General features: G+C 39.0%; 1 protein-coding gene across 2 annotated transcripts in view; it reads right to left on the reverse strand.

Annotated features, from left to right (window-relative positions):
* Positions 1 to 2,053: 2,053 nt before the first annotated feature.
* RSPO3 (R-spondin 3) overlaps positions 2,054 to 27,332 on the reverse strand; it is an 89,497-nt gene continuing 64,218 nt past the window's right edge. Inside the window, exons 5-6 of one of the 2 annotated variants that reach the window (XM_051854359.2) lie at positions 3,836 to 4,005; positions 2,054 to 2,408 (exon numbers count right to left, since the gene is read on the reverse strand). In XM_051854359.2, coding sequence (XP_051710319.1) covers positions 2,373 to 2,408; positions 3,836 to 4,005 — 206 coding nt within the window. In that variant the 3' untranslated portion in view covers positions 2,054 to 2,372. Of the gene's footprint in view, positions 2,409 to 2,782; positions 4,006 to 27,332 lie in introns of those variants that run through there. The other variant, XM_002714805.5, reaches the window with a different exon arrangement.

A 27,332-nucleotide genomic window follows, 5' to 3' on the forward strand; every position in this document is an offset into this window, starting at 1 on the left:
TGGGGAATTTCAAATTCTCTAGTTCCCATTTGAAAATTGCTTGAAGTTAAGAGTTCTCATAGCCACTGGACTCCTATTTTTCAGGAATGCCCCAAGATTGTTCATAAAAGGGAAAATGATAAAAGTAGTATTTTCCAAAGTCAGAATGTGAGTAGAAGTCTTTTCTTTACCATCAGTGGTTTTTTGTTTTTGTTTTGCTCCTTATTTTTCCCTGAAACTTTGAAGGTAATTGATATGGAGAAGCAGAAAATCTTTGTCTTTTTTTTTAAAAAAACCAGAACTACTTTCATGCTTTTTGCCTGTTCAGAGCCATTAGGAAGAATGCCTAGGTCCTAAACTTTGCCTGAGGCAACTTTTGGATCTTGTCTACTATTGATTGTCTTCTTGAATTCTCAAAGACCTGTGGCCAGCTATATATTTTAAAAGTTGCCTGTTTTCTCTTTAATTGCATCAACTTGCACACTGTTGTCTAAATATAGTGTTTAGAATTCCTTCCTGATTCTTCCTAAACAGCCACCTGTATTTTCTCGGCTCCTCCCTGATCTTACAAGAGTGCATCTGACAAGGAAATATGGAAAATTTGTTTCCCTCTCTTCATACTGGACCATCTATATCAGAGTTCTGAGTCATCCCAGATGGTATCTCAAATATGTAGACTATTACACCAGACTGAATAGGTACTCTTATGCAATTTTTAGGTAGTGTTCGTCCTGTTAGAAGGAGATTCTTAATGTCACCTTTGTTATCTTTAAAGCAAGTCCCTTCCTTGGTGTTCTTAATTTTTTGAAAAATTGATGCTGCTTTAGCTGAAAAATTAGCAAGAATATTAAGCAAACTGAGGAGAGTTCTTTAAGAAACTGTAAAGCAATTGCAAATGATTATTGTGACTTTCAGTTCAGTATAAATTGAATTTTTCTGCTCTTTTCCCTATACATGGTGGTTCTATTCTCAAGTAAAACTTTTATTTAAAAAAATGATGTTATCTTTGTTTCCATTTACATTTTACCTGATGCATGAAGACTAATGTTAGTTTTCATTTCCTTTTCCTTTTAATAATTCTACCTTTATTTAAGTTATTTAAGTTTTGTATTAAGTATTGTAATCTTTTGCCATTGTGTGGAGGACCATATGGGAAGACAGAGTTAATTGTCACCATTGTTGTGTCCCTGTTTTTTAAAAAATGTTTATTTTCATCTACTTAAAACACACACACACACAGATAGAGAGAAAAAAAAGAGATAGAGAGAGGGAGAAAGAGAGAAAACAAATTGGCCACATTTCCTTGTCAGATGCACTCTTGTAAGAAGATCAGGGAGGAGTGGAGAAAGTGCGGGTGATGGCTGTTCAGAAAGAATTAGGAAGGGATTCTAAAAACTATAGATAGACAACAGTATGCAAGTTGATTCAGTTAAAGAGAAAGAGAGAAGAGAGAAGAGAGAAGAGAGAGAGAGAGAGAGAGAGAGAATCTTCCATCTACTGGTTCACTCCTCAAATGCTGGCAACAGCCAGAGCTGGACTAGTCTGAAAGCAAGCGTCCAGAACTCCATCTGAGTGGCAGGGTGTCAAACACTGACCCATCATCTGATGCCTCATAAGAGGCATGAGCAGGAAGGTGGTTCACAAGTGGAGTTGCCCCAGCTCTAATCCGGAGACAGGGCATCCCAAGCAGCAGCTTAACTCACTGTGCCACAATGCCCACCCTGTCCTTGTTTGTTTATCTCATTTCCAGCATTGTACATGCAGGTGTAGAACTTCCTGGTAAGTGCTTGTTGAAGGAATAAAGAAAATGTTAGAAAGATATGCAAACATAATTTTGTTATTTATACTTGATTAGATAACACTGAGGACAAAGATGGAGTGTGGAATCATTTGAAAGTTCTAAACCATGGGACCTTACTTCTGCTTCACATAATTCTGTTGGATAAGATTGGTTTCTCCTTGGTAGCATATGTTTTAGTTGAAGATAGCATTATTTTATATTTTGGGAATAGTTGTAGTTGAAATGTTCATCCCATGTGGACAAGTAAAGAAACACTAGAGTAAGAAACACAAATACATCATGATAAATTTTTATATCTTGGGAGAGGAAAAGAGAGATGGAAACCCAATTAAGCCAAGCAGTCCACATGAACAGTACAGTTGGCAGAGAGAGTGCCCAGAGCCAGGCAGTGAGAAGTCGGATTCATTGCAAGTTCTTCAGCAAGCAGTGATCTTGACAGGACTAGGAGGCCTGGTGGACAGAGCAGCTGTGTATCCTTCCATTGCAACAGGAAGGTTATGGTGGGTCACGAGATCGCACACTGCACATTCAGGGATGCCTCCTTCTGTACTGGACTGGCTGTGTCCTCTGTGAAACACAGGTAGGGCTTCAGCTAGGGTGACTTCAATCCCCAAAAGAGATCCACAGACTGAGAAAATATGGAGAAGAAAAGGCTAAGTGTTGAAGATATAGGAGGAACCAACATACAAGAAAAGATGCTAGTTTCTAAGCTATGAGGGGGGAGCAATGAAACCATTTAGGCAGGCCCATGCATCTATAACTAGAATCTTGTATAATAAAATAAAGTTTGAATCACTGTCTCCTAATACCTTCTAAATATATCTCCATCTGTTCAGATAAAGGTGAATTCAAAACACAGAGAAATGTTCATATGTTCTTAATTACATAGACATAGGACATAGGTTCTCTGGTTTAGCAGAATTCTTTTTCTTGATTCATGAGTGTCTAAGAGTAACAATTTCCCAATAGAGCAAGCAATAAAACAAAGTGAACAGAACTTTAAAAACTATTAACAAATATATTTATTGTGGTGGCTTTCTCCCCTACTAGATACACCTTGTTAGAAAGTAGTATCCCTTTTAGTTCCAGGTGGACCATGGAGCAGGTCATAAAATTGTTTTCCCCCATTGAGAGAAAAAGAAAACACAAAACTTGGCAAACGTATTATACTCCCCTTGCTCTATTTTTTGTTTTCTATGAAATCAGAATTTTCTTCTAATAAGTATGATTTTGCTTTTGGAAGTAAGTTACAGGCACATGTTTACAGACTTATATAATTCAAGGGGTATCAGAGGCTGAATGTTATAGTGCTGACATAGATTGGAGACCTGTTCCAGGTGGTCCCGACCCTTCACTGTTTTGAAAAGCACAAAAGTAATCTCCAACTCTATGATTTCTTCCACATTTTGCCTTCTCCAATCTCATACAGTATATTTAACTGTGGCATACACTCTCATGTTTCTTGCAGAAGTACAGGATGAGGACAATAGAACTAATCTTAAAACCGTTGTTTCTGTGATGTTTGAATCCTGTGATTCCAAATGCCAGGAGTGCCCTAAGAGATCTAGACCTCCTGGATCAAAACAACACGGTCTCTTCAATGATGTTTCTCTCCCCTGATCTCCTATTTGTTTTGAAGGGATACTGCATCTTTGAATTTGCAGAATTATCTTTTGCTTCTTAAGATAATAGATTGAACAAATATTTTTATAGGAACAAGATGTTTCTTCTCCAGATGTCATTACGTTGTTACATCTTACAGCCTATTGATCATTATACACAAAATTCTTGTCTTTTAAAAATGCGCAGAAGCACAGAAGATAACCATTGGAAAGTATCCCTTCTTTGAACTTTTGCTCTTTGTTGTTTACTATGCTTGTAAGGAAGAATATAGCAACTATCTGGAATGTTGTTTAGACAGAGCAGTAACTGATATGTTGTCCGTTTGTGGTCCTAATGGCTAGAACACCTGTCCTGGGCATCTGTTTGAGATAGCAGCATCATGAGTCTATAGCAATCTCATGGGACCCTTTAGTGCACAGTGCTGACTGATACCGATTTCTGTTGTTTGTCTTGGACTTTTCGCTTCTTCTGCTGCTGTTTGTCTTTGTGTTCTCGCTGTTCTGGAGTTTCTCTGCTGGATTCCAGACTTTTATTGTCAGGTATTGCTTCCTTATTTTCTTCTTTATTAAGCTTTTTTCTTTTCCTCTCTCTTCCTTTTTTTCCTGAAATAAAAAAAATACTCCTTTAAAAACTACATTAAGTCATGTTCTAACCTAAGTTTTTTTTTTTTTTTAAGAAAAGACTTAAATTTTTCTTAGTTTGCATAGCATATTTGTGGATGCTAAACATATACTATATAAATCATTCATTCAACGACTCTGTTCAGTCTAGGCTATATTCTAAACCACATAAATATGAAAACTATAAAATATAACAAACCAAACAATTCATGACAGTTTGAACTTTAGAGAGTTCTACCTTGTTGATTTGAAATTTAGTTTACAGATATTTATACATATTTAATAGAAACTTTTGAACATAGAAAGTTGTCTTGCTATTTAAGCATTTATTGATATGTATATTTTATCTGATTCTTATTTAAAGCATCATTTTCAAGTCAGATTTTTCCAGAAGGAGCTATATACTTGCAATCTGTTGAGATAGTTGCATGTCATCTAAGAGAAGATAATTGATTTGCATAATGAACATGAAAAGAATAATTCTAGTTGAAGACTAGAATAAGTAACAAATATTTATAATTTGAAATTCATTTACATTGCAATTTATCTGATGGGTGATGGTGACTATCACTTATCAATAAATATGTGTTATAAGCCATAAGGGTAAAGAATTTGTGTTTTTAGTGATCAAATAACTAAGTATTTATTGGATTCCATGGAGGCTCTTGAATCATGGGCTTAAATCAAACTGACACTATTCCCTTTTAGAAGTGAATAAACATGACTACAAATTTTGATGGGAGAAGGAATACTATAGTTAATATAGAACCAGGTGATGAACTGAATTTTATTCTGTTGAAACTGGAGAACCACTGAGAATTTCAGGAGACAGTAATATGATCAAAGCACCTGAGCCTGACACCAAATTGGATGAATGTTTTTATGTATTTTTAAAGAGTAAAGTAAGGAGATGTTTTATTATCATGGAAACACTTTACAATACTTTACAGTACTAAGAAATTCCTGAGGGCTTGTAACATCAATTAGCACATATATACAATGAGAAATTACTTAAATGAAAATTATGAAAACTAAAGACCAGCTATTCCTCAATGTAGAACAAATTTTGAATTCACATCCCTACACACTGAGCCATACAAAATTTGAAATTAGTCTCTATAATAAGTCACTTGGGACAAAAGCATTTTGGGGAAATTATTTGCATGAGAGAACCAAAATATTTTCACATTTTGAAACAGGCTGCAAATATTAAATTTGGTGGTTTGGCTTTTTCTTTTCTTGAGCTCTAGTTACAGAATCCTAGGGAGCAATATTATTAATACTGCATTTGTATAGTAGGCCAACACAGTCTTCTTGGCTTAATGATTTTATGCCACAACCAGCTTTGTCATGAGACTTTATTTACAAACTCTTTCATTTACTTTATGAAAACTTACTTTGTTGGATTCAACATAACACACCTCCAAGTTTCTGTACTCGAAAAACACAGTTAACAAAAATGAGAATTCAGACCAAGGTGAAGCAAAATGTCCATCAGGTTTTGGAGGATATTTAGAGATGAATGGCAAACAGAGTCAACTCTTAAGACTATAATGAGCTACTTAAACACTGACTTTGCAATTCCTTTTTTTTTCCACTTAAAACAATGTTGCTGGGCCGGTGAGATTTCTGCGGAGGGAATCCAGGGCCCTTTGTTGATGCTGTATTTAATGACTATACCTTTGAAATGCTGACTTGAATGTAGTCACTAAGCAAAGAAAATTGAAGAATAAATTCACCTTCCTGAATATCTAGTATGATCTAAATTTCATAAAGCTGTACAAACTGAAAGAGAGAAACACTGGATCTCATGGCCTGTGCTTGAATTTCAGAAAAAGATGGCTGTAAAGGTTAGATTACATAATATTTCCATTTTAAGGAGCATTTTGGAGGTGTTCAAGTTCAACTCCAAAAAAATTGTCAGCACAAATCATTCCAAAGTTCCATAAAAACTACTGACCCCAAACAAAATGTTATTTTTATGGAAATCATCCAGAAGTTTAGTGTTTGACATTGTTCTCTTGATCATGGTCCAACATCTTACAGCTGTGATCCCAACCATAATGTTTTAGAAACATAAGAAATATATTGTTTCTTCCTTGGTCACAGATTGATTTATATAATTTTTAGCCACTTGTGACAACATCCTCAACTTGCAGTGTATTTCTGCTTATTAGCAAACTGATATGATTATTTTTTAAGACAGGCAGGAACAATTTTGGAAGTAGCTTGAAACTCAGTATTATAGCTTTATTATCCAAGGAGTAACTATTTAGTCTGGGCAGTGAGTGAAAGAGGAGGCTCTGGTAAAGTAACAGGAAACTAGCACATTGTTCATTGTTGCTGCCCAACACAGGACTATTGCACAATAGAAAAATGGATTATTATTTTTTACAGGCCATGTGTTAGTGGTTGGAAACCCTAACTATGCTTCTGCATAAATAATATATTTTCCTCTTGTCCAAGAAATGAAATAGAAATGCAGAAAGTGGCTGTAGTCCATTAAAAATCACATGCAATTTGGGAGAATTTTGTAAGGTTTTCATTAAAGGAGACTTCTTTTTCTATTCTGGTGACTTTTCATTGATGTGGTTAATAGCAATTTTTACATTTTGGGGCAATTTTGCAAAATAAGCTTTTTTATATAACTATCTCACATATATGTGTGTTTTGCCATTCACTGAGTGTGTGTGAGTACCTGTGTACACCCATAGGCACATGTGTGCCTTATCTGGGTTGTAGAGCATTCCAATGATTAAAAAATTGTCATCTTCCTTCGAAGGTCCAGCAATGAGGGTAATGTTTGAGTGGAAACCATCAAAGAGAAAATGCCATTAACAATCAAGTAAAATCTGAGCCTGCTTTGTTTTGAGTGTTCCCTCCAAAGCTGGTGTTGAAATGTAATTGATGTTGTAACAGTATTAAGATGTGTGACCTTCAGGAGGTAACTGGGTCATGAGAGCTCTGCCCCTGGGAAGAGATTATTGCCATTACCAAGGGAATGGGTTAGTTATTAGAAGAATGGGTTCCCCATAAAACGGATAGGTGCAGCCTGATTTCGTTTTTCTGTTTTTCATGCTTGCTTGACCTGCCATGTCATGATGCAGCACAGAGGCCCTTACCAGATGCTGACTCCAGACTCTTAGACTTCCAGCCTCCAGAACCATAAGCCAAATAAGCCATTGTATAATTTACTCAGTTCGTGGTATTCTTTTATAGCAGCAGAAAATGGCTAACACACAATGTCGCTCCCCCTCTTCGTGGAGGAGCAACACAGGACCCTGCGCTGTTCTTTCGTCTGCTCGGCCCTCCCTGGGTTTGCTGCTGGTTCTTCCCGGGTTGGCTACTATCCCTTCCACCTCCGTGGAAGGGCAGTTCCCCCTGGCCGCATTCCCCACTTCCGCAGGGGAGCGGCACACCGCCGGCCGGCTTTCTCGGGGGCTGCACGGGTTCCCTTAGATGTTCCCCATAGATGTTCCTGGTACATGCCGTCTCTCTCCTCCTTTATAGTCCTCCTCCGCCAATCCCAACTCGGCTGCCCACACGCCGAGTACGCCGCTCTCCAATCAGGAGCAAGTCCTACAGTCTATTAGCTGAACTGGAGGCAGCTGTGTAGAAGCTGTTTACTTCTCTCCCAGCGCCATATTGTGGGAGAGCAGATGCATAGAATAAGTCTTAATTTCAGTAACTTAGTCCAGTCCGGATTGCTCCCCACAGATCCCCCTTTCTTTTTATTTTTGGCGTTGATACGCGCCTGTCTTCGGTGTCCCGCAGCACACACTCTGCTCTACTTGCTAGAGTTGCCACAGGTTCTTACAATCAGGCAAACCGAATCCGGGTCCTCTCTTCGCCATGTTGTGAGGAGGTTTTTAGGCGCTGATGCGTGCCTGTGTTCGGTGACCTGCGGCGCATGCTCTGCTCTGCCTGCAGGGGCTTACAAGCTCTATCAGGCAAACCGAATCCAAGCCTTCTCATTGCCTTATTGTGGGGGAGACTTATTAGTGTTGGTTCGTGCCTATCTTCGGTGACCTGCAGCTCATACTCTGGTCGAGCTGCTTGCTGGCGCTTACCGCCTTAATCAGGCAGACCGAATCCAAGCCTTCTAATTGCGGTATTGTGGGGAAGCCTTACTGATGTTAATTCGTGCCTGTCTTCGGTGACCTGCGGCGCATAAGCTGCTAGCCGCCCAGGTGCTCATCGCCTCACTAATCGGGCAGACCGAATCCAAGCCTTCTAATTGCCATGTTGAGGGGAGGCCTTATTTTTCTCTATTTCTCTATCTCCGGGCATTCCTATTTCTCCCATTTTACTTCTGTCTGCCAACGTTCCTATTTCTCTCACTTTACTTCTAAATTTCTATTTCTCTTATCCCCGCGGCTTTCCGGCACCTCGCCCCGCCGGCGGGTTCCCGGCTCTGCGCCGCTTCAGCCCGCGCGTCTCTCTCATCTGCGCAGCTTCCCGGCTTTGCGCGGCTCGGCTTTGCGCGCTCCGCGGTCTCCACGCTTAACCCTTTCGCGTCTGAACCACGGCCTACGCCAGCCCCGTTCCCTATCTATTCACGCCCCGTGCTCTCTCTGCACGCGGCGGCTTCCGCGAGTAACACAGCGTAGCTTACGTGTCCACCACTAGCATTCAATCTAAGTTTCCCGGGCTAGCCTGGCGAATTCAACCCAGCATACGTCTCCGCCCCACGGTTTGGCTTCCCGTCCTTTGCTCCCCGGGCTAATCAGACGGATCCCAATCTGGCTTACGTCTCAGCTTCTGGTTTCAACTTTTCGCCCCCTATTCCCGGGCTAACTTGAGAATCCCAAAGTGGCTTTCGTGTCCGCCTTGGCCTGCCCCCCACGGCTTCAATTTCCCTAACACTTTTCTCTACCCGGTATGTTTCCCCAAGCTTTCCTCCAACAATATTCCTCCCTCATTTCTCCTGGCCTCTCCCCACAGTCCGCATCCGAGTCTGTTTGTTCTAGCTTTCACTTTCGCTTTCGACCTTAGAGATTTCTCCCAGCTTCCCCCCGTAGTCCGTATCCGAGTCTATGCCTAGGCTTTCCACAGCTTCCTCCGGCACCTCTTTCGTCCGGCTTTTCCCTAGGCTGTTTGCTAGTCTCTCTCTCCGATATTTTCCCTAGGCTGTTTGCTAGTTTCTCTCTCCGATATTTTCCCAGTTCTTCCCGTTTCTTCCCTCCTAAGTTTCATATCCGTCCTAGGTTTCCTATCCGAGCTAGGTTTCCTATCCGAGTCACGTTTCCTATCCGAGCTAGGTTTCCTATCCGAGTTAGGTTTCCTATCCGAGTCACGGCACCATTATGTCGCTCCCCCTCTTCATGGAGGAACGACACTAAGTCCTGCCTAGGCTTCATATCCGAGTCACGGCACCATTATGTCGCTCCCCCTCTTCGTGGAGGAGCAACACAGGACCCTGCGCTGTTCTTTCGTCTGCTCGGCCCTCCCCGGGTTTGCTGCTGGTTCTTCCCGGGTTGGCTACTATCCCTTCCACCTCCGTGGAAGGGCAGTTCCCCCTGGCCGCATTCCCCACTTCCGCAGGGGAGCGGCACACCGCCGGCCGGTTTTCTCGGGGGCTGCACGGGTTCCCTTAGATGTTCCCCATAGATGTTCCTGGTACATGCCGTCTCTCTCCTCCTTTATAGTCCTCCTCCGCCAATCCCAACTCGGCTGCCCACACGCCGAGTACGCCGCTCTCCAATCAGGAGCAAGTCCTACAGTCTATTAGCTGAACTGGAGGCAGCTGTGCGGAAGCTGTTTACTTCTCTCCCAGCGCCATATTGTGGGAGAGCAGATGCATAGAATAAGTCTTAATTTCAGTAACTTAGTCCAGTCCGGATTGCTCCCCACAACACAAGCCTTGCAAAGAAGCACCACGCTGTTACATTTAAGAACATTGTGTTTAGGGTCAGGGAAACTCTGCGTTCAGATTCTATGTCTGCCACCACCTAGTTTCATGACCTTTGGCAAGCTGTTAATATTTCTCAGGATTAGCTGTCTGATATTTTAAAATATTAATAATCATTGCTACTTGTGAAACTTTCTAAGGATTGGATGAAATGCTTGTAGAGCACTGAGCACAGTACCTAACATGTGTTAATCACGGGACAAATGAAACCGAATGTTCTTAACTCATTACACAAACATGGATTGAGCCCTTATTTCATGCCAAAAGTGTGAGATGAGATATAATTATAGTCACATGCTAATACTAAAACGGAGGCATGAACAAGATACTACTGGCAGCACAGCCGCGAAAGCATCGAACTTTTTGAACAGAGATGGATCAAACTTCCTATGTGTGATGATGTTTGATCTGAGACTAAAAGAATGACAGTGCGTGCCAGGCTGATGAAGAAAGAAGGGCATGCCAGGCAGTGAACAATATGCCAATGGCATGACGGCATGCAAGGACATGGTGCACCTGGGGCCCTGAACATAGACTTCCCTGGTTTGATCAGAGTCTATATATAGGATATTACCCAGAGAAGTTGGAAAGATGTAACAAGACTCAGTTGCCATGTTAGGAGTTTTTCCTGAGGATCAGTGGTACCAAAGACTGAAGAAGGGCAAGTATCACAATCTGAAAGCAGGGCAAGGTTTTGATGTTCCTAGGACTGGTTTAGAAAAGGCCAATAGGATATTCTGACATGTGACCATATTTTCTATTTCAGAAAATTGCTATAAGTAATATGAATCCATAGAGGGAATATAGTTAATGGCTGGTATTTCTATTTGAGGCTTGATTTTTGAATGAGCACATATTGTCTAAGGTTTTGTTGCAAACTATTATAATTACATAGGTAATTGGCATTTTTGAGATTCTAAAATGATGTTCTATGAATCCAACTATATTTTCATATACATATTAAGCACATCCTAGCAACTGAAGGTCAAGTTCCAGACACAGATGCCTTTAAAAAAATGCAGATGCTTGTGTCTTATTCCTAGAGATTATGTTTTAGCAGTTTTTATGAGGGCCCACGAACCTGAAGTTAATAACCAGTTTATTTTGACATTTAAGAACCACATCTACAGCTGTAGTACAATAGAATACATAGTTTCCTTAAATATATACTTTCAAAATTTATTTCAAAACACATTACTTATTTAATTTCTTTCATTTTTTTCCTAGTGGACATATTTTTTTATTTTTTTTTTTCATTAGAGAGGTATAGTTATAGACAGTGAGGGAGAGAGAGACAGAGAGAAAGGTCTTCCTTCTGTTGGTTCACTCCCCAAATGGCTTCTACAGCCAGTGCTGCGCTGATCAAAAGCCAGGAGCAAGGTGCTTCTTCCTGGTCTCCTATATGGGTGTAAGGGTGCAAGAACTTGGGCCATCCTCCACTGCTCTCAGCAGAGAGCTGGACTGGAAGAGGGGCAACTGGGACTAAACCCTGGAGCCCATATGGGATGCTGGCGCCACAGGCAGAGGATTAGCCAAGTGAGCCACTGCGCTGGCCCCATGGACATATATTTTTTAACATATAACTACTAATTTTTAGGATAAGTTTTCTAATTAGGTATATTTTAAATTGATACCCAGGTATTAAATGAAAATTCATTGCAAGTTGCCTTTTTAAAACCTGTTCAAGGGGCTGGCGCTGTGCCAAAAAGGCTAAGCCTCCACCTGTGGCACCAGCATCCCAGATGAGTGCTGGTTTGAGTCCCAGCGGCTCCACTTCTGATTTAGCTCTCTGCTATGGCCTGGGAAAGCAGTACCAAGTGAAAATAGAACCATAGATGTTTAATACTCTTTTTGTTTTAAAAGATTTATTTATTTATTTGAGAGCCAGACTTGTACAGAGAGAGAAGGAGAAGCAGAGAGAGAGAGAGAGAGAGAGAGAGAGAGAGAGAGAGGTTTTGCATCCACTGGTTTACTCCCCAATTGGCCACAACAACCAGAGCTGGGCTGATCCGAAGCCGGAAGCCAGGAGCTTCCTCCAGGTCTCTCACACAGGTACAGGGGCCCAAGGACTTGGGCCATCCTCCACTGCCTTCCCAGGCCATAGCAGAGAGATGGATCAGAAGTGGAGCAGCTGGGACTTGAACAGGTGCCCATATGGGATGCCGGCACTGCAGGCAGTGGCTTTAGCTGCCACGCCACAGTGCCAGACCCTCTATACTCTTTTAAATTTATTTTATTTTATTTTATTTTTTGTTTTGACAGGCAGAGTGGACAGTGAGAGAGAGAGAGAGAGAGAGAGAGAGAGAGAGAAAGGTCTTCCTTTGCCATTCGTTCACCCTCCAATGGCGGCCGCATCCAGCGTGCTGCGTCCGGCACACCGTGCTGATCTGAAGGCAGGAGCCAGGTGCTTCTCCTGGTCTCCCATGGGGTGCAGGGCCCAAGAACTTGGGCCATCCTCCACTGCCTTCCCTGGCCACAGCAGAGAGCTGGCCTGGAAGAGGGGCAACTGGGACAGAATCCGGCACCCCGACTAGGACTAGAACCCGGTGTGCCAGCGCCTCAAGGTGGAGGATTACCTTATTGAGCCGCGGCACCGGCTCTTTTAAATTTAATGGAGTTATGAATAAAAAGAAAAATTTCTCTAGAATTATAAGTCTAATTAATTTTTTGTTAATTAGTAAAATTATGAAAGTCAGTTAGCAATTTTCTTGATGTTTAAAAATAATCAGCCCATAGGTTATTTTTATAAAATTGTTTCATAAAAGGGGCTTTTTTTGGTGAATATTTTGTAAGGTGCCACTAAGGGGAGCCATTGAGCTTTCAGTAGCTCCACGTTCCAACACAAACTAGGTTGTAATTTTTCTCAGAAAAGCTAAAAATGTATCCCACATTCTAGACTGAGGGTTAACTGTCACTGATGCTATGAGTCAAACCAATTAAGAAATAATCCCTATTAAAATGATAAAAAATTGTTAAGTCTTTCCTCCTTATTTGGTGTGGAATGGAGTTCCATTTGAAGCCCATGATGTTATAGCTTCTATAAAAGCATAAACGGTGTGCAAAGGTGGTTAATCTGATGATCTCTGGATCCAGAGTTGCACTTGAATTTTATGTAGAGAGCACATTTTTAAAAATTAAGATATCACTTGGAAAATGTACAAGGAAGGTGAATTGTTACATTGCAACTTTTTAAAGAGCGAAATTATGAGCTGTTGTGGAGATAAATATTGAAAGGCCTTTGAACTTACAAACACAGGACAGCCTGACCTTGCAGTGAAGAAGGGAGCTGAAAGCCGTCAAGGCCAAATGTCCTTCTCAGCTCTATATAACCAAATGGAATTGACTTGAGAAGTGCATCTACCCCTTTAGCACCTGTTTATTTTAAAAAAACAGAAATACTTATTCCCCTTGCTATAGTTTCAACCTAGTGTTTATAACAAATATAATAAATATGTCAAAGAATTGATGTTTTTTAATAGGCAGGCAATTTCTTCAAATTGAAATTTAAAGTTACATCCATTATTTCCTCTGCAGGTTTATGCAGGAATCAATTCCTCTGTTTTCTGTTAACTTTCAAGATGCTTGTGATCAATTATTCAAATAAACATAATTTGGTATATTATGAAATAATCTACTAAGTGTTAATTCAGAATATTACCTTGCACCCTCTGTTGCAGAAACTGTGATCTCAAAAATATATTAAGATTGAAATTGCATTTTGCCACCAATTGAAAAGGGCCAATTTAAGACATGCAATCTGTATGCATTGTGTTCTCTTGGGAACTCAGAAAAAAGATGGCCCTGTAAAACACGAAGTATAAATTTGAGGAGAGAAAAGCAGGGAAGCCCACGTGTCTCAACATGTCACTCCAAAGCCTTGTCCTCTGAGACCCAGCTCCTGCTTCTCCGCCTAGTCACCCTGGATCCACCAGCACATTTGCCAAGCCCCTGTATTTGATCTACCTGGAATGCAGCTTCCAGTCTTCCTTGCCTTAACTCAAGCTTGCTGTTCCAACAATCAAGGCGAGGATGATTTGTGCGGTCTCTTTTTAAAAACAGGAAGAGTAATAACTAAAATTCAATGAAAACTTTTATGTCCCAGGCATAATTCTAAGAAAGAGAATCATGTCTGTGAGTTCTAGTTAGCCCTTGTCTTACAGATGAGGAAGAGGAGGGCTCTTAGCCATGGTACCCTTTGCCTCAACATTACAGCTCAACTGAGCACGACATGACATGCCATCCTTGCTTTCTTTCAAAAAAACAGTCATGGAGATTGCCTATGTGTGGACTAACTTTTTAAAACAAGAAGTCTTACAGAAATCAAAGTGTCGAATAGAATTACTTAGCTCTTGAAATCTGAATGTCCAGGGCATCACAGAATCCAACAACAACATTTTGGGATAGATGTTTGGTGTTAGCACCATGCAGCTACCTCATTCATTCTCTCTCTGTCTCTCTCCATCTCTCTTAAATTGCTACAAATCTATTTATTTTTCAGTATTTCCACACCCTGAAGTATATAAAGGGGTGATATATATTTAATTTAGAAATATTTATACAGTGGTCCCCACTTTATACACAATGAATATAATCAAGACCCCCAATGGATGCCTGAACCAGAGGTCTACATACATATATATATCTACATATGGTAAAGTTCAATTTATAAATTAAGCATAGTAACAAATGAACAATAATGACTAATAAAATTGAGCAATGATAACAGTACACTGCAAAATAAAACACCAGCCTCAGACTCTTGTGCTTTGTGGCTGTTTAAATAAAATGAGGGCTTTTCGAACTCAAGTGCTATGATACAGTGACATCTGATTGGATAACTGAGGTGGCTACTTAGTGAGAAATGGGCAGGTCGGAGATACAGTGTGGATAAGCAGGACAAAGGGATGGTTCACAGCCCAGGCAGAAGGGAGTGGGATGGCATGGTATTTAATCACAATCCTCAGAACAATATACATTTTAAAATGTATGAATTGGTTATTTCTAGAATGTTCAATTTACTATTTTTCAACGAGAGTTGACCTTGAATTAATGAAACTGTGGAAAGTGAGGCTGTGGGTAAGACAGGACTAATGTATATTATACTATTTTACCAGCATTTCATTGCTAAAACCCCTAGTGAAATTATCAGATATTCTTATATTTTGTTATAAAGTATTTATTATAGAAAAAGAGAAAGAAAAACTATATGAATTCAAATTTTTTAAAACCCACTGAAGTTGAATACAATTCAATTATACATCATTTCAACTTATGGCAAACATCATAAATATCAATAATCACAATTTTTGAAATCATTATTTTAACAGTGTGCTTTTAAGTCTAATAAATTTTCTTGGGCCAAATCAAATACTCTCTTAATGAATTAACTATTTTAGTTAAGCTTTTACAGATGTTTTTCATCTGTTGTTTAAATAAGTTCATTATTCACTGAGGATTCAGAATCTGAAATTTTGAATTTTGGTTCTGTGTCCTAACAGAAGTTTCCATGACCCTTTCACCCAAGGTTAACCCCATTCAAACTCATTGTTTCTGCTGCACTGAACCCCAGCCTGGAATTCTTGCTTGCATTTAAAAAGAATACTAGCTGGAGTCCAAAAGAAACTGTTAAAGATATTGGATATTGCATACTAGGATGTCTTCCTATTATAAATCATCAGCATTTAAAAAAAACAGAAGTGCAAAGAGGAGAAAGTATGCAAAGACTTTAACTATTGGCAGTACTTACCACCTACCCATTATAAAAGTAAAGTGTTTCTTGTATTTTACTATAAAATATTCTAAATATACAGCAGGATATTACAGTAAGTATTCTAAATTTAATATGGAATTTATTTATCTTGAATAAACTGCCTTTTGATTAAAAGGTCTTTTGAAATAATTTTAGTGTGTCTTTTTTTCAGTGTAACTTTGAAATTCTATCCATCACATTAAGGTCAGATTACAAAGCCCTTGTAAACCAAATCAGACACATTAATTGACATGTTCAAAATTTCTTGATTGAAGCATGTTTGCATACTGTGTTTCAAAATAACTTGTGGGGCTTCAGCAGTTGATATATTGGATAGGTATAATTATTTGAATTTTTCACTTGATGTCAAAGAATGTGTTTGTCAACTTCTTTTATTAAATCTAGTCAAATTTTATTCACTCCTTTGACATAAAATTCATGATTAGGTTATGAATTGAATATTATTTCTCCTTTAAGGAAAATTACATTGCATAGGATATCTTGATTGTTTTATACACTGTTATGAACTTACATAATGAGGATTTTGCTGTTTATCTTCCAAAATTTAGAGAGTGATGTAGTTCAAAGACTTTTTTTTTTTTTTTTTTTTTTGACAGGCACAGTGGACAGTGAGAGAGAGAGAGAGAGACAGAGAGAAAGCATTGTCAAGTGTTCTTAAAATCTTCAGTTTGGACCTAAATTTTTCAGAGTATTAATGACTACTATAAATAAATTAAGGTGTTCATTTTTTGAAAATCTATTTATTTATTTCAAAGTCAGAATTACAGAGAGAAAGAGAAAGAGTCAGACAGAGATCTTCCATCTGCTGATTCATTCCCCTGATGTCCACACTGGCTAGGAGTAGGCTGGGCCAGGCCAAAAGCCAGAGGCCAGGAACTTCATTTGTGTCTCCCTTGTGGATAGCAGGACCCAAGCAGTTGGTCCATCTTTTGTTGCTTTTCTCAAGCCATTATCAGGGAGCTGAATCAGAAGTGGCGAACAGCTAGGACATGAACAAGCACCTAAATGGGATGCTGGCATTGCAGGTGGTGGCTGCACCTGCTACGCCACAACACCAGCCCAAGGTGTTCATTTTTTTATTGCAACATACATACATTACCATTCCCCTTCACTCCACCCCATCTCCCCCACTTGCTGGAGCCTCATGCTGCTTTAGACTACCATTACATATCTCAAGCTAAGACTATCGTGTGAGTCTATAAAATTTTTTACATCAAATATGTTTTCCCTTGGTACATGTTGGGTACTGGTACATGTTGGGTACAGGACTCTTGAGAATACCAAATTCATGGAGTTCTTTATGTGATATATGCATATAAGTTAGAAGCATCCTTCCATGTACAGAGAGAGAGAGAGAGAAGAGAGAAGAGAGACAGATGGATAGAGCTCCCATCAGCTGGTTTACTACCCAAATACACACAACAGCTAGGACTGGATTGGGCAGATGCTAGGAGCCACAAACTCAATCCAGATCTCTCATGTGAGTGGACCCAACTACTTGAGCCATCGCCTGTTGCCTCCCAGGGGCTGCATTGGTAGAAAACTGGAATAAGGAGCAGGAATGAGAAAATGAACCCAGGCACTATAATATGCAGTGTGGGCATCTTAACCAATATCTCAACCACTAGGCCATCTCTTTCCTGGGTTCTTTGAATCTACTCTAGATTACTTATAATACTTAACTTAAGGTAAATTCTTGGTAAATAGTTGTTATACTTTATTGTTGAGAGAATAACCAAAAAAATCTGTACATATTCAATACAGATGCAATTTGTTTTTCATCCTCCAGTTGGGTGAGCCTGCAGATTGGAACCTGGGAGTATGGAGTACAACTGTATTTACTTCATATCACCTTTTTCTCAGCAATTTAAATACACATTTTAAAAATAGTGACATACTTTCTTTGACAATTCCTATCATTCCCATAGTGGCAGATATAAAGTACATAAATTGTATTACCTATAAGTAAAACTATTTTAGCTAAAATTCAAAATTATCATTCAGAATACCTATCTAACCTTTATTTTAAAAGTCTGGAAAATGATTTATTTAGTATTTGGCTGTAATTAATCTCTTTTAAAAACTTTTCAAGTTTTTCATGATAAGTCTTCCTAATTTTGTTTAAATTCAAAATTTAAATGTAACAATGTTAATAAATAGATCACTATTAAACCAGTTGAATTATAGACGTAAATGTGAATTGGTTTGAAAATATAGATCCTCAAAAGAATTTTTTCCTTGTGAATTTTTATTTTCTTGCTCTAAATACTTCTGAGTTAATCATGCTTCCCCTACTCCAATAACACATATTTAAGTAACACAATGAAGAAGACAAATTCATTGATTTATCTAATTAATTACCTCAGAAAATCAAAACACCACAGTTACATTAATGGTTTATTCTAAAAGTCAATTTAAAAAAAAAAACTATCTTTTCATATTCCTGTTATAGTGAGTCTTCATGTTGAGCTCAGAATAAAATTGATATTTAAATTGTCTCATTTCTCTTTAGTTATGAAGATTCACAGTTCATTTTCTCATGATTGAAATACATGTTCTGAATATTTTTATGGTATATAGCCATCCAATGTCTTTTTTAAAAAAATAGGGAATTACTAAGTCAAGAGCATTGTCTTCATCTTTGATGAAATATAGCTTTCAAATTAGCAGTAAAGTCCTTCATTTCAAAAGGCTGAACAGAATGCTACTTGAAAATTCATTCCAGCTGGTTGAATTGAAGAACTGAAAGAATTCCAAAGAAAGAATATTTATCATTTGATTCCATTTGGATACATTTCCATTTGCTCCAAGAACTTGTCTCAGAATTTTGTTCTTCTGAGACACACAAAAAGGTGTTGATAGCCTTGTTTGACTAGGCTGAGCTTCCTCTCTTACCCCTACTGTCTTCTGAGTTGTATTGACAGGAGGGGACAGGATATGTTTGCTGATGTGTCAGCAGTAATTGATGATTCTAAAGCTCTTGATATTATTCTACTCTCTTTCATAGTCTGATGTACTAGTTGACTCTGCTTTTTCTTTCATGGGCCACATTTTCTTTTCTCTGAAGCTTTTTCGTTCTAAGGAAAGAAAACATAATTCTAACGTGGAGTTGCAGCCGGGGGTGGGGGGCAAAAAACAACTACCAAATCTCTTATTTAATGTGGTATTCTGTGATATCTTAGCTAAAGATACCATACACTTTTATAGCTATCACTTATTATTTTCAGCAACCCTATTTCACTACTAATGTGGTTCTATTGTTTTATTTGAATCTCTGTATACATCACAATATATCAGCTACTGCATTTTGAACTATACTCTTAAACCTTTTTGCAATTTGTCAGGGTCATATTGAACTTGTTTCTATTTTTCATAAAATCAGGAAGAACAGTTAATTTAGTGACAAATGTAAATATGCTGAACTTACTCTTCATAGAAATTCAGCCTTAATTTTGATTCACCTATTAAAATATTTGAAAAAAATGCAATTCTCAGGCCAAATTATTTTGGAGTAGGGTAGGCAGATATTACTAGGAGCTTCTAGCAGTGGCTTCTAGATCAATTTGCAAAATTTGATGCGTAAGGAGAGGCATATGAGTTCCACATCCTCCATATATTGCTCCAAAAAACATGCTATCTATGCCTTGCTCATCGGCAAGACCCTGCACACAGTAGCAATTCAATAATATTTGCTCAACAAATTAAATGAAAAAGATTTATATGTATTATCCCCTTTTTTGATTTCGTGGGCATCACTCAATTTGAGGGAGTGTTAGGGAAGGAAAGGCATGAGGAGACTGCTTTTGGAATTACTCCATCATTTGTAAGCATGCTGAGATAACTCAGTGTCCAATAACTTGCCTTGAAAACCTCATTTGTTATTGTGGTACCCTCATCCAGTTAGTCACTTCTGTTCCCATATCAGCTTCAAGTGGCTTTAGCTCATTGCAGGGAGCTACATTGTGGTCACAAGGAAATAATTTTGACTTGCCATGCTCTAGCAGATCATCTTTGGAACAAGTGAATGATGAATAACTAGAGAATGCCTACGGCTGTTTCAAGAAAAGTGGTAAGAAAGTCCAGGTTGCAACAGAGAGGTTACAAATCCAACTCTCTTCTATTTTGAGAAGGCATTTAAATTCTAGAGCAGGCTTGGGGATTTGAAGGCTCTAAAGTTTCCCTGAGGTTGGGGGTATGGGCCAAATTCCATCTCTCAGCTCAAAGCTGGGAAACAGTAGCCTAAGAAAAAGCTTCTGAGGTTGTTTGGAGAAAAGGAGGTGGTCAAGGAGAGGGACACAGAGGGGAAATGGAGGGTGAGAGGACTTTGGATGAAAAGTTGAAAGATGCCAAAGCAATTTTTCCTTCTTTAAATTATTTTATAGAGCAGGCATAAATGATGCTTTAGATGATGGAGTTGGGAATGTAGTCTTTGAAAGTTGTGAAATATGACCCTGGCCCATCTTGCCCCAATCTTGGGGCTTTTCTATGCTCTTTTGAAGTGGCATTCACAGTCTCAGAAGCCTGACTTCCCCTTGAGTTTTGAATGACTGTGGCTTTTGTTGTAATCCATTGAATTTTGCTTTCAGTGGAATTCCACCAAAATGAAGGACCTTTGGGTAGTATGATGAAACTTCTAATTTAAGAGGGTGTTGCAAGGGCAGCAGATGACATGTAATACCATTAATGGGGAGAGAAAGTCCTGGGAAGACTTAAGCAAATAAGTTGAAAATGAAAGAAAATGTGACAGTTCCTGAAGGAATGAACCTTGTTTTACTCAATCTCCAGGAAAACAAATGTTTGTTGTATAATTGATGTATTTGAGAATCAAATAAAAGGATCCTGGAAATATAAACGCCAAATGAAATAGGTAGGAAATAGTGTTAAAGAGATAAACAGCTTTGAGAATCCACATTTTGGCTTTTATTTTCTCAGCAAAGTGAGCATCTTCCTGTGTGCCTGTAGGATGGGAAGCATCATTATGTTCCTAAATCTATATAATCTATCTATCTACATATATATGTGTGTGTGTGTGTGTGTGAAATTTATATACCTTAAAGTTTAAAAAGAAAAGATATAGAAAGAGGAAAATGTGATCTATCATTGGATATATGCTCTTCCCTTATTGTTAGATAATTTTAGGAGAAAGGGCAAGGGTCATGAGGTGATTTAAAATACTGTAGTGGATCAGGTGTTTAGCCCAGCAGTTAAGTCTGTGGTTAAGATGCCTACATTCCATGTCAATGCCCAGCTCTGGCTTCTGGCTCCAACTTCCTGATAATGCAGGCTCTGGGAGGCAGAAGATGATGGCTTCAGTGACCATGTTTCTGCTACCCATGAGAAAAACCTGAGTTGTGTTCCTGGCTCTTGGCTCTGGCCACAGCCTACTGCTGGGTCAGTGTGGGTATCTGTGAAGTGAATCAGTGAATGGGAGCTCTCTTTATCAGTCTTTCTTTGTCTCTGTGCCTATCATTAAGATTTAAAAAATTAAAATAAATCAATAGCAAAAATATTGTGGAGTAAAAATACTGAAGAAAAGCAGTAGAGATGGCAGGCTTATTTTTCTGCTGTGCCAGAATTTGGGGAAAAGAAGAATCCTTTCTGCTTTATTACACCCTGACCAATCTTAATCAAGCAGATTTGGGGTGGGGCTGCAAATTCTGTTGGAACTTTTTAAGCTGTGGAGATCCTGAGTTCCTGGGCCAGCTTCCCAGGTCTGCCCTAACAAGCAGAAACAATACCAAGTGATTTCTATAAGTCAGCAACTATGTCACTCATCACTGACTGACCTCACAGATGATTTAACTACTGCTTAAAACACATCAGGCAGACAACTATGTTCTTAACCTGTGCACACTAAAATATTTAACATTTTTATATATATATGGTTTGCTATACTTACGCATCTTAATACTACTTTTTAAGTCTCTTTTTTAAAAAAAGATTTATTTATTTATTGTGAAAGCATTACAAAGAGAGAGAGAGAGAAAGGGAGAGAGACAGAGAGATCTTCCATTCCCTAGTTCATTCCCTGGATAGCTGTAATGGCCAACACTGGGACAGGCTGAAGCCAGGAGCCAGGAGCTTCATCTGGGTCTCCCAAACATATGAACCATCTTTTGTTGCTTTTCCCAGGCCATTGGCAGGGAGTTGGATTAGAAATGGAGCCTCCATGACACAAACCAGCACCCATATGGGATACTCCTGTTGTAGGAGGTGGCTTTGCCTGCTAAGCCAGATCACTACCCACTCCAGGACTTTTGAAGAGCATCCATTGTCTACATACACACATTCCTCAGGATAAAATTCCAAGGTTGCTTCCCTAGGAAGCCTTCTCTAGCTGGTGAGCAAGGATGTAGTAGAGTAAATAGCTGCTATGACTGTTGACTTTGAAGTCAGGAAGATCTGACTGATTTTCTGCCCAACCATTTAAGCATCAACTATCTTGGGAAATGTTACTTAAACTCTCCAGATCTCACCTTTTAAAAGGTGTTCTTAAAAGTGTCAATTGTTAAATCAACAACAGGAGTCACTGTGCACTTACTCCCCATGTAGGATCTCTGCTCTTAATGTGTTGTGCTGCGCGAATTAATGGTAAAATTAGTCATCGAACTGTACTTTATACATTGTGTGTCTGTGTGGGTGCAATCTGTTGAAATCTTTACTTAGTATATACTAAGTTGAAATTTTGTATATAAAGAAAATTGAAAATGAATCTTAATGAAGAATGCGATGGGAGAGGGAGTAGGAGATATGATGGTTTGCGGGTAGGAGGGTGGTTATGGGGGGAAAACTGCTATAATCCAAAAGTACTTTTGAAATTCATATTTATCAAATAAAAGTTTTCTTAAAAAAAGTGTTCTTAAAAATGACATTAAATTTTAAAAGCCTGAAATAGATATCAGGAAACGTACATTTTAAACCTGGCTATCTTATTTATCAGCAATGAGATACTAAGAAATGCACTGGCATCTGCCTCATTATAAAATAGAATGATAATTCCTGTTATTCTCACTGTTTGGGGAAGGTGTAAGGGATAAATGATGTATAAGTACTAGAAAATGGAAAGAATTATGAAATTATAACCCCTAAAATAATTAAAAATAAAAATAATTATCTAAAGCACACTTGAAAATAGATTAAAATGGGCATTTGCCACACTGGTAAGACACTGCTTGGGGCCAGCGCCACGGCTCACTTGGCTAATCCTCCGCCTGCGGTACCGGCATCCTATATGGGCACCAGGTTCTAGTCCTGGCTGCTCCTCTTCCAGTCCAGCTCTCTGCTGTGCCCTGGGAGTGCAGTGGAGGATGGCCCAAGTGCTTGGGCACCTGCACCCGCGTGGGAGACCAGGAGGAAGCACCTGACTCCTGGCTTTGGATCAGCATAGCTCTGGCCGTAGCAGCTATTTGGGGGTGAACCAACGGAAGGAAGACCTTTCTCTCTCTCTCTCTCTCTCTCTCTCTCTCTATCTCTATCTGTCAAATAAAAAAAGACATCGCTTGGGATGCCTACATCCTATATTGGAGTCCCTGGGTTCAAGGCTCGGCTTCCAATTCCTGCTTCCTGCTTCCTGCTAATGTGCACCCTGGAAAGCAGCAAATGGTAGCACAAGTACTTGGGTCCCCACCATCCACATGGGAGACCTGGATTGAGTTCCTGGCTCCTAGATTTGGCCTATTCCAATCCTGGCTATTGATGGCATGTGGGAAAGAAATCAGGTATGGCAAGCCCCCCTCCACTCCCTCTGCCTTTTAGATAAAATTTAATTTACTTCATTTAATTACTCAGGTAAAGATTGAGGATCATTTAATTACTCTAAAACCTTTATTGGAAAGTCTTTAACCCATTCAATACTCTGTTTAGTCAAATTATCAAACATTTTACATCTTCTCATATCTCCTAAATCTGAAATTCCTTCTTTGGCCTCATATAGTTCAAGCCTCTGCTTTTGAATATATTTTTGCAAAAGATGGGTCTTTTTTTTTGTTCTTGCTTTTTTTCTACCTTTCTTTTAGGATACTTTTTTTTTTTTTTGACAGGCAGAGTGGACAGTGAGAGAGAGAGACAGAGAGAAAGGTCTTCATTTGCCGTTGGTTCACCCTCCAGTGGCCGCCGCGGCCAGCGTGCTGCAGCCAGCGCGCCTCAGCCGGCACACCGCGCCTATCCAAAGGCAGGAGCCAGGTGCTTCTCCTGGTCTCCCATGGGGTGCAGGGCCCAAGCACTTGGGCCATCCTCCACTGCACTCCCTGGCCACAGCAGAGAGCTGGCCTGGAAGAGGGGCAACCGGGACAGAATCGGCGCCCTGACCGGGACTAGAACCAGGTGTGCTGGCGCCGCAAGGCGGAGGATTAGCCTATTGAGCCGCGGCGCCGGCAGGATACTTTCTTGTAGTACAGAAAGCTGGTGTCTTATCCTTGTTAGTCTGTTGTCTTTAAACCTCCACAGTGCCTGTACTGTCAATATTAGCATGGTTTAGAAGACCCTTCAGAACTTGACTCCTTCCTATTACAGCATCACCTCTTTCCTAAATTTACCTTTGCTTCAAGCACACTATACGTCTCTCTGTTATTTGACATCATCAGGTTCTTTGTGCCTTAGTTCCTGCATTTCTCAGTGGAAAGTTCCCCATCCTTATGGCTGGAAAACCTCAACTTGGCCTTCGAGAGTCAGGAGCAGTTTACCCCTTCTGTTTCCAGAGGACATATTTATCTATTTGCCTTTTGTTTATAACCAACTCTCCCACAAAGTTGTGAACTTCCAAATGAATCTCATGCACATCTGTATGTCTTCCTTGTTATTTTAACTTTTGGCATGTAGCACAGTTCCTGGGATATGGTAGATACCATATGCCTGGCATGGAGTAGTGATGTATAGAAGATGAAAGTCAAATGAAAGGCAGAATGTTTAATGCCAGAATCATGCAAAACAAGAGGAGTGGTGATACCACAGGACTTAAGTAACAATACAATTTAATGACAATTCTATCCATAAAGACAAGTTTTATAGTAGCACAGGTAATAATTTTATTAGGCTTACTTTTCCTTTGTTATGATTCTATTGCAGTGTTTTTTAATGCTGTGTTTAGTAAAGGAACCATTGCTTCTGGTGATGATGTGATCCAGTAAATCTATGAGGCATGGTGTCATTACATCACCCCAGCTGGGATCAGTGAGGACACAAGATTCACTCACAGGACCATCACATCCAGCTTTTAATTTCTAGGCTTCAGTCTGTCTTGTGATTATCATGCACAACAGAATCATGCATGAGATGGAGATGAAAGATTTAGTCATATTGTTCTGCACTGTGTTTAGGAGAAAGATTAACTCCCCTTTTTGAACCTGAAAATAGAGGGGGAAAAAGGCACAATAATGAAAGGACTGGGAAGACATTGCTGAAGCTGTCTGCAACTTCTCATGGAAGAAATCACCATGAATGTCCACTTCACAGAAACGAGCATTTCTAGTTAATGTTTGTCCATATCTTAATCCCTGTGTCCGGTGAATATGTTACTTTATATGGCTAAAGGGAATTAAACGTGCAGATGGAATTAAGGTTGATGATCAGTTGGCCTTGATAAGAAGGAGATTATCTTGAATTATGTAGGTTGTTCCATTTAATTACACTAGTCTTTAAAAGAGGCAGAAGAGAAAGAGAAATGCTCCATGAAAGGACTCAACCTGCCATTTCTGGCTTGGGAAGATGGAGATAGGGGCTATGAGCCAAAGAATGTGACCAGCCTCTAAAATCTGGATGAGGCAAGGAAACAAATTCCCCCCTAGAGCTTCCAGAAAAGAACAGAACCTTGCTGATGCTGTCTTGTCCCTAGCCTGGTAAAACCTGTGCTGGTCATGGGACCTACAGAACTGTAAGATAGTAAAATTGCATTAAGACACTAAAATTTTGGTACCTTAAGACAGCAATAGAAAATGTGCACAATGTTATAATGGTTTTCTCATATTTCAGCTCATATCTTCCAAAAAACAGTTTTAAACACTAATATCCCACCATTGAAATGCTCTTGGGTAAAATGAATGAGATCATCCTTGTATCAACCACCTAACTTGTCTACAAACTATTAGAATGTAAGCCCCTTAATTTCTATCCTGGAAACTTGATTCCAGCAAATTGCATTTATTGTGATTACCTACAAAATGATAAATTGGAGGCAGGTGAACCTCAGAAAGAAACTTTATACACAATTTTTCTATTCATGCCTCTACTCTTAATCTAATTCCTATGAGAAGCAAAGATTTGCTTTCCTTAAAATGATCCACTGAATTGTTAACAAGGTACTTTAGCATACTTGCCTTCCTTATTTTCCCATGTATTGAGGGTATATTTTCTTGTCAATTTGTGAACAAAAATTCCTATTAAGCAGAAATTCATCTGGATTGTATCAACTGCAAGATCAGTTTTAAAGAAGAAGAAAGAATGTGAATACAGAGATTCTTTAAGAATGAAATTATGTCTTCCTCCATGCACTCATACCATTGTAGTCATGGAACTTCAGGGAATTTATTCGAACATTTTTTTTTCCTACTCTTGGTGTTCACCGTTTCACTTCTCCCTATCACAAGAATCGCCTGAGGTTAGAAAGTTTTGCCCTTTTCGGAGACTTTTTTTCAGCTGGTAAAATTTTCTGAGCTAACCAGAAATCAAAATGGGATGCTGCATTATGTCAGGATTGCATGTTTAGTCTGCCTTCCTAGAAATAATCAAGAAAAGTTATATGTGAAAAGACACAGATGCTCCTCAGCAATATTTTCATACTTTTGAAGTATAACATGAAAAAATTGAGTTCAGATCTAGAGAAATGTGTATTTCATGTACCCACATATTTTATTGATTTCACTTGTAAAGTTCACAAAGGGATATATATCTATATAATGTAATACAAGGAAATAAATGTTATATTATGTTGTCTCTTAGCCCAGTATGTTTTTCTTTAAAAACTCACAGGAAATTTATGTTCTGTCTATTTTGACTTATTACAGGGCATAAGTATAGTGTAGAGAATATTTTTATTTGTCAGACTTTCAATCATTTTAGGAAAATTTTTGAAGAGATACATGAAGGTATTTTGCTCCAAATTTTCATTTTATCTTTTGTTTTTATGATTACATAAACAAATTAGGATTCATGTTAAAGTTACCTTAATGCATAAATTCTGTTATAAATTTAGCAGTTATGGAGCTTGTGGAGGGAACTTAGAGAATCTCTGGGAGTAGTGTATGACATTACAATCAGTTAACATTTTGATATCTGGGTTCAATATAGCTAGTAAAGGTTCTCTTATAAGATACACAATCCTATGTATGTAGCGAAATGTACCTATTGCTATTCAGTGAATACCGGATTCACTTCACATTTATTTCTGTCTCAGAAATGAGTCAAAGAAGGACTGTGTCCCACAGATTATGCGACTATTACAAATGTGATAAATATTATTTCACCATTCTCCTTTTGAAAACAACAACAACAAAATTCCAATAACAAAAATAAAACTTTAAGACTATTATTTGGCTCTTTCAGACTTCTTTCCCTGGATATCACTTACAACTGACTTTTGAGGAAAAACAAACACATTTGTAAAAAAAAAATTGGCTTCTTGCGAGCCCTTTCCTG

The sequence above is a fragment of the Oryctolagus cuniculus genome, chromosome 5 (genome assembly GCF_964237555.1).
Source record: "Oryctolagus cuniculus chromosome 5, mOryCun1.1, whole genome shotgun sequence".
NCBI classification, from domain to species: domain Eukaryota; kingdom Metazoa; phylum Chordata; class Mammalia; order Lagomorpha; family Leporidae; genus Oryctolagus; species Oryctolagus cuniculus.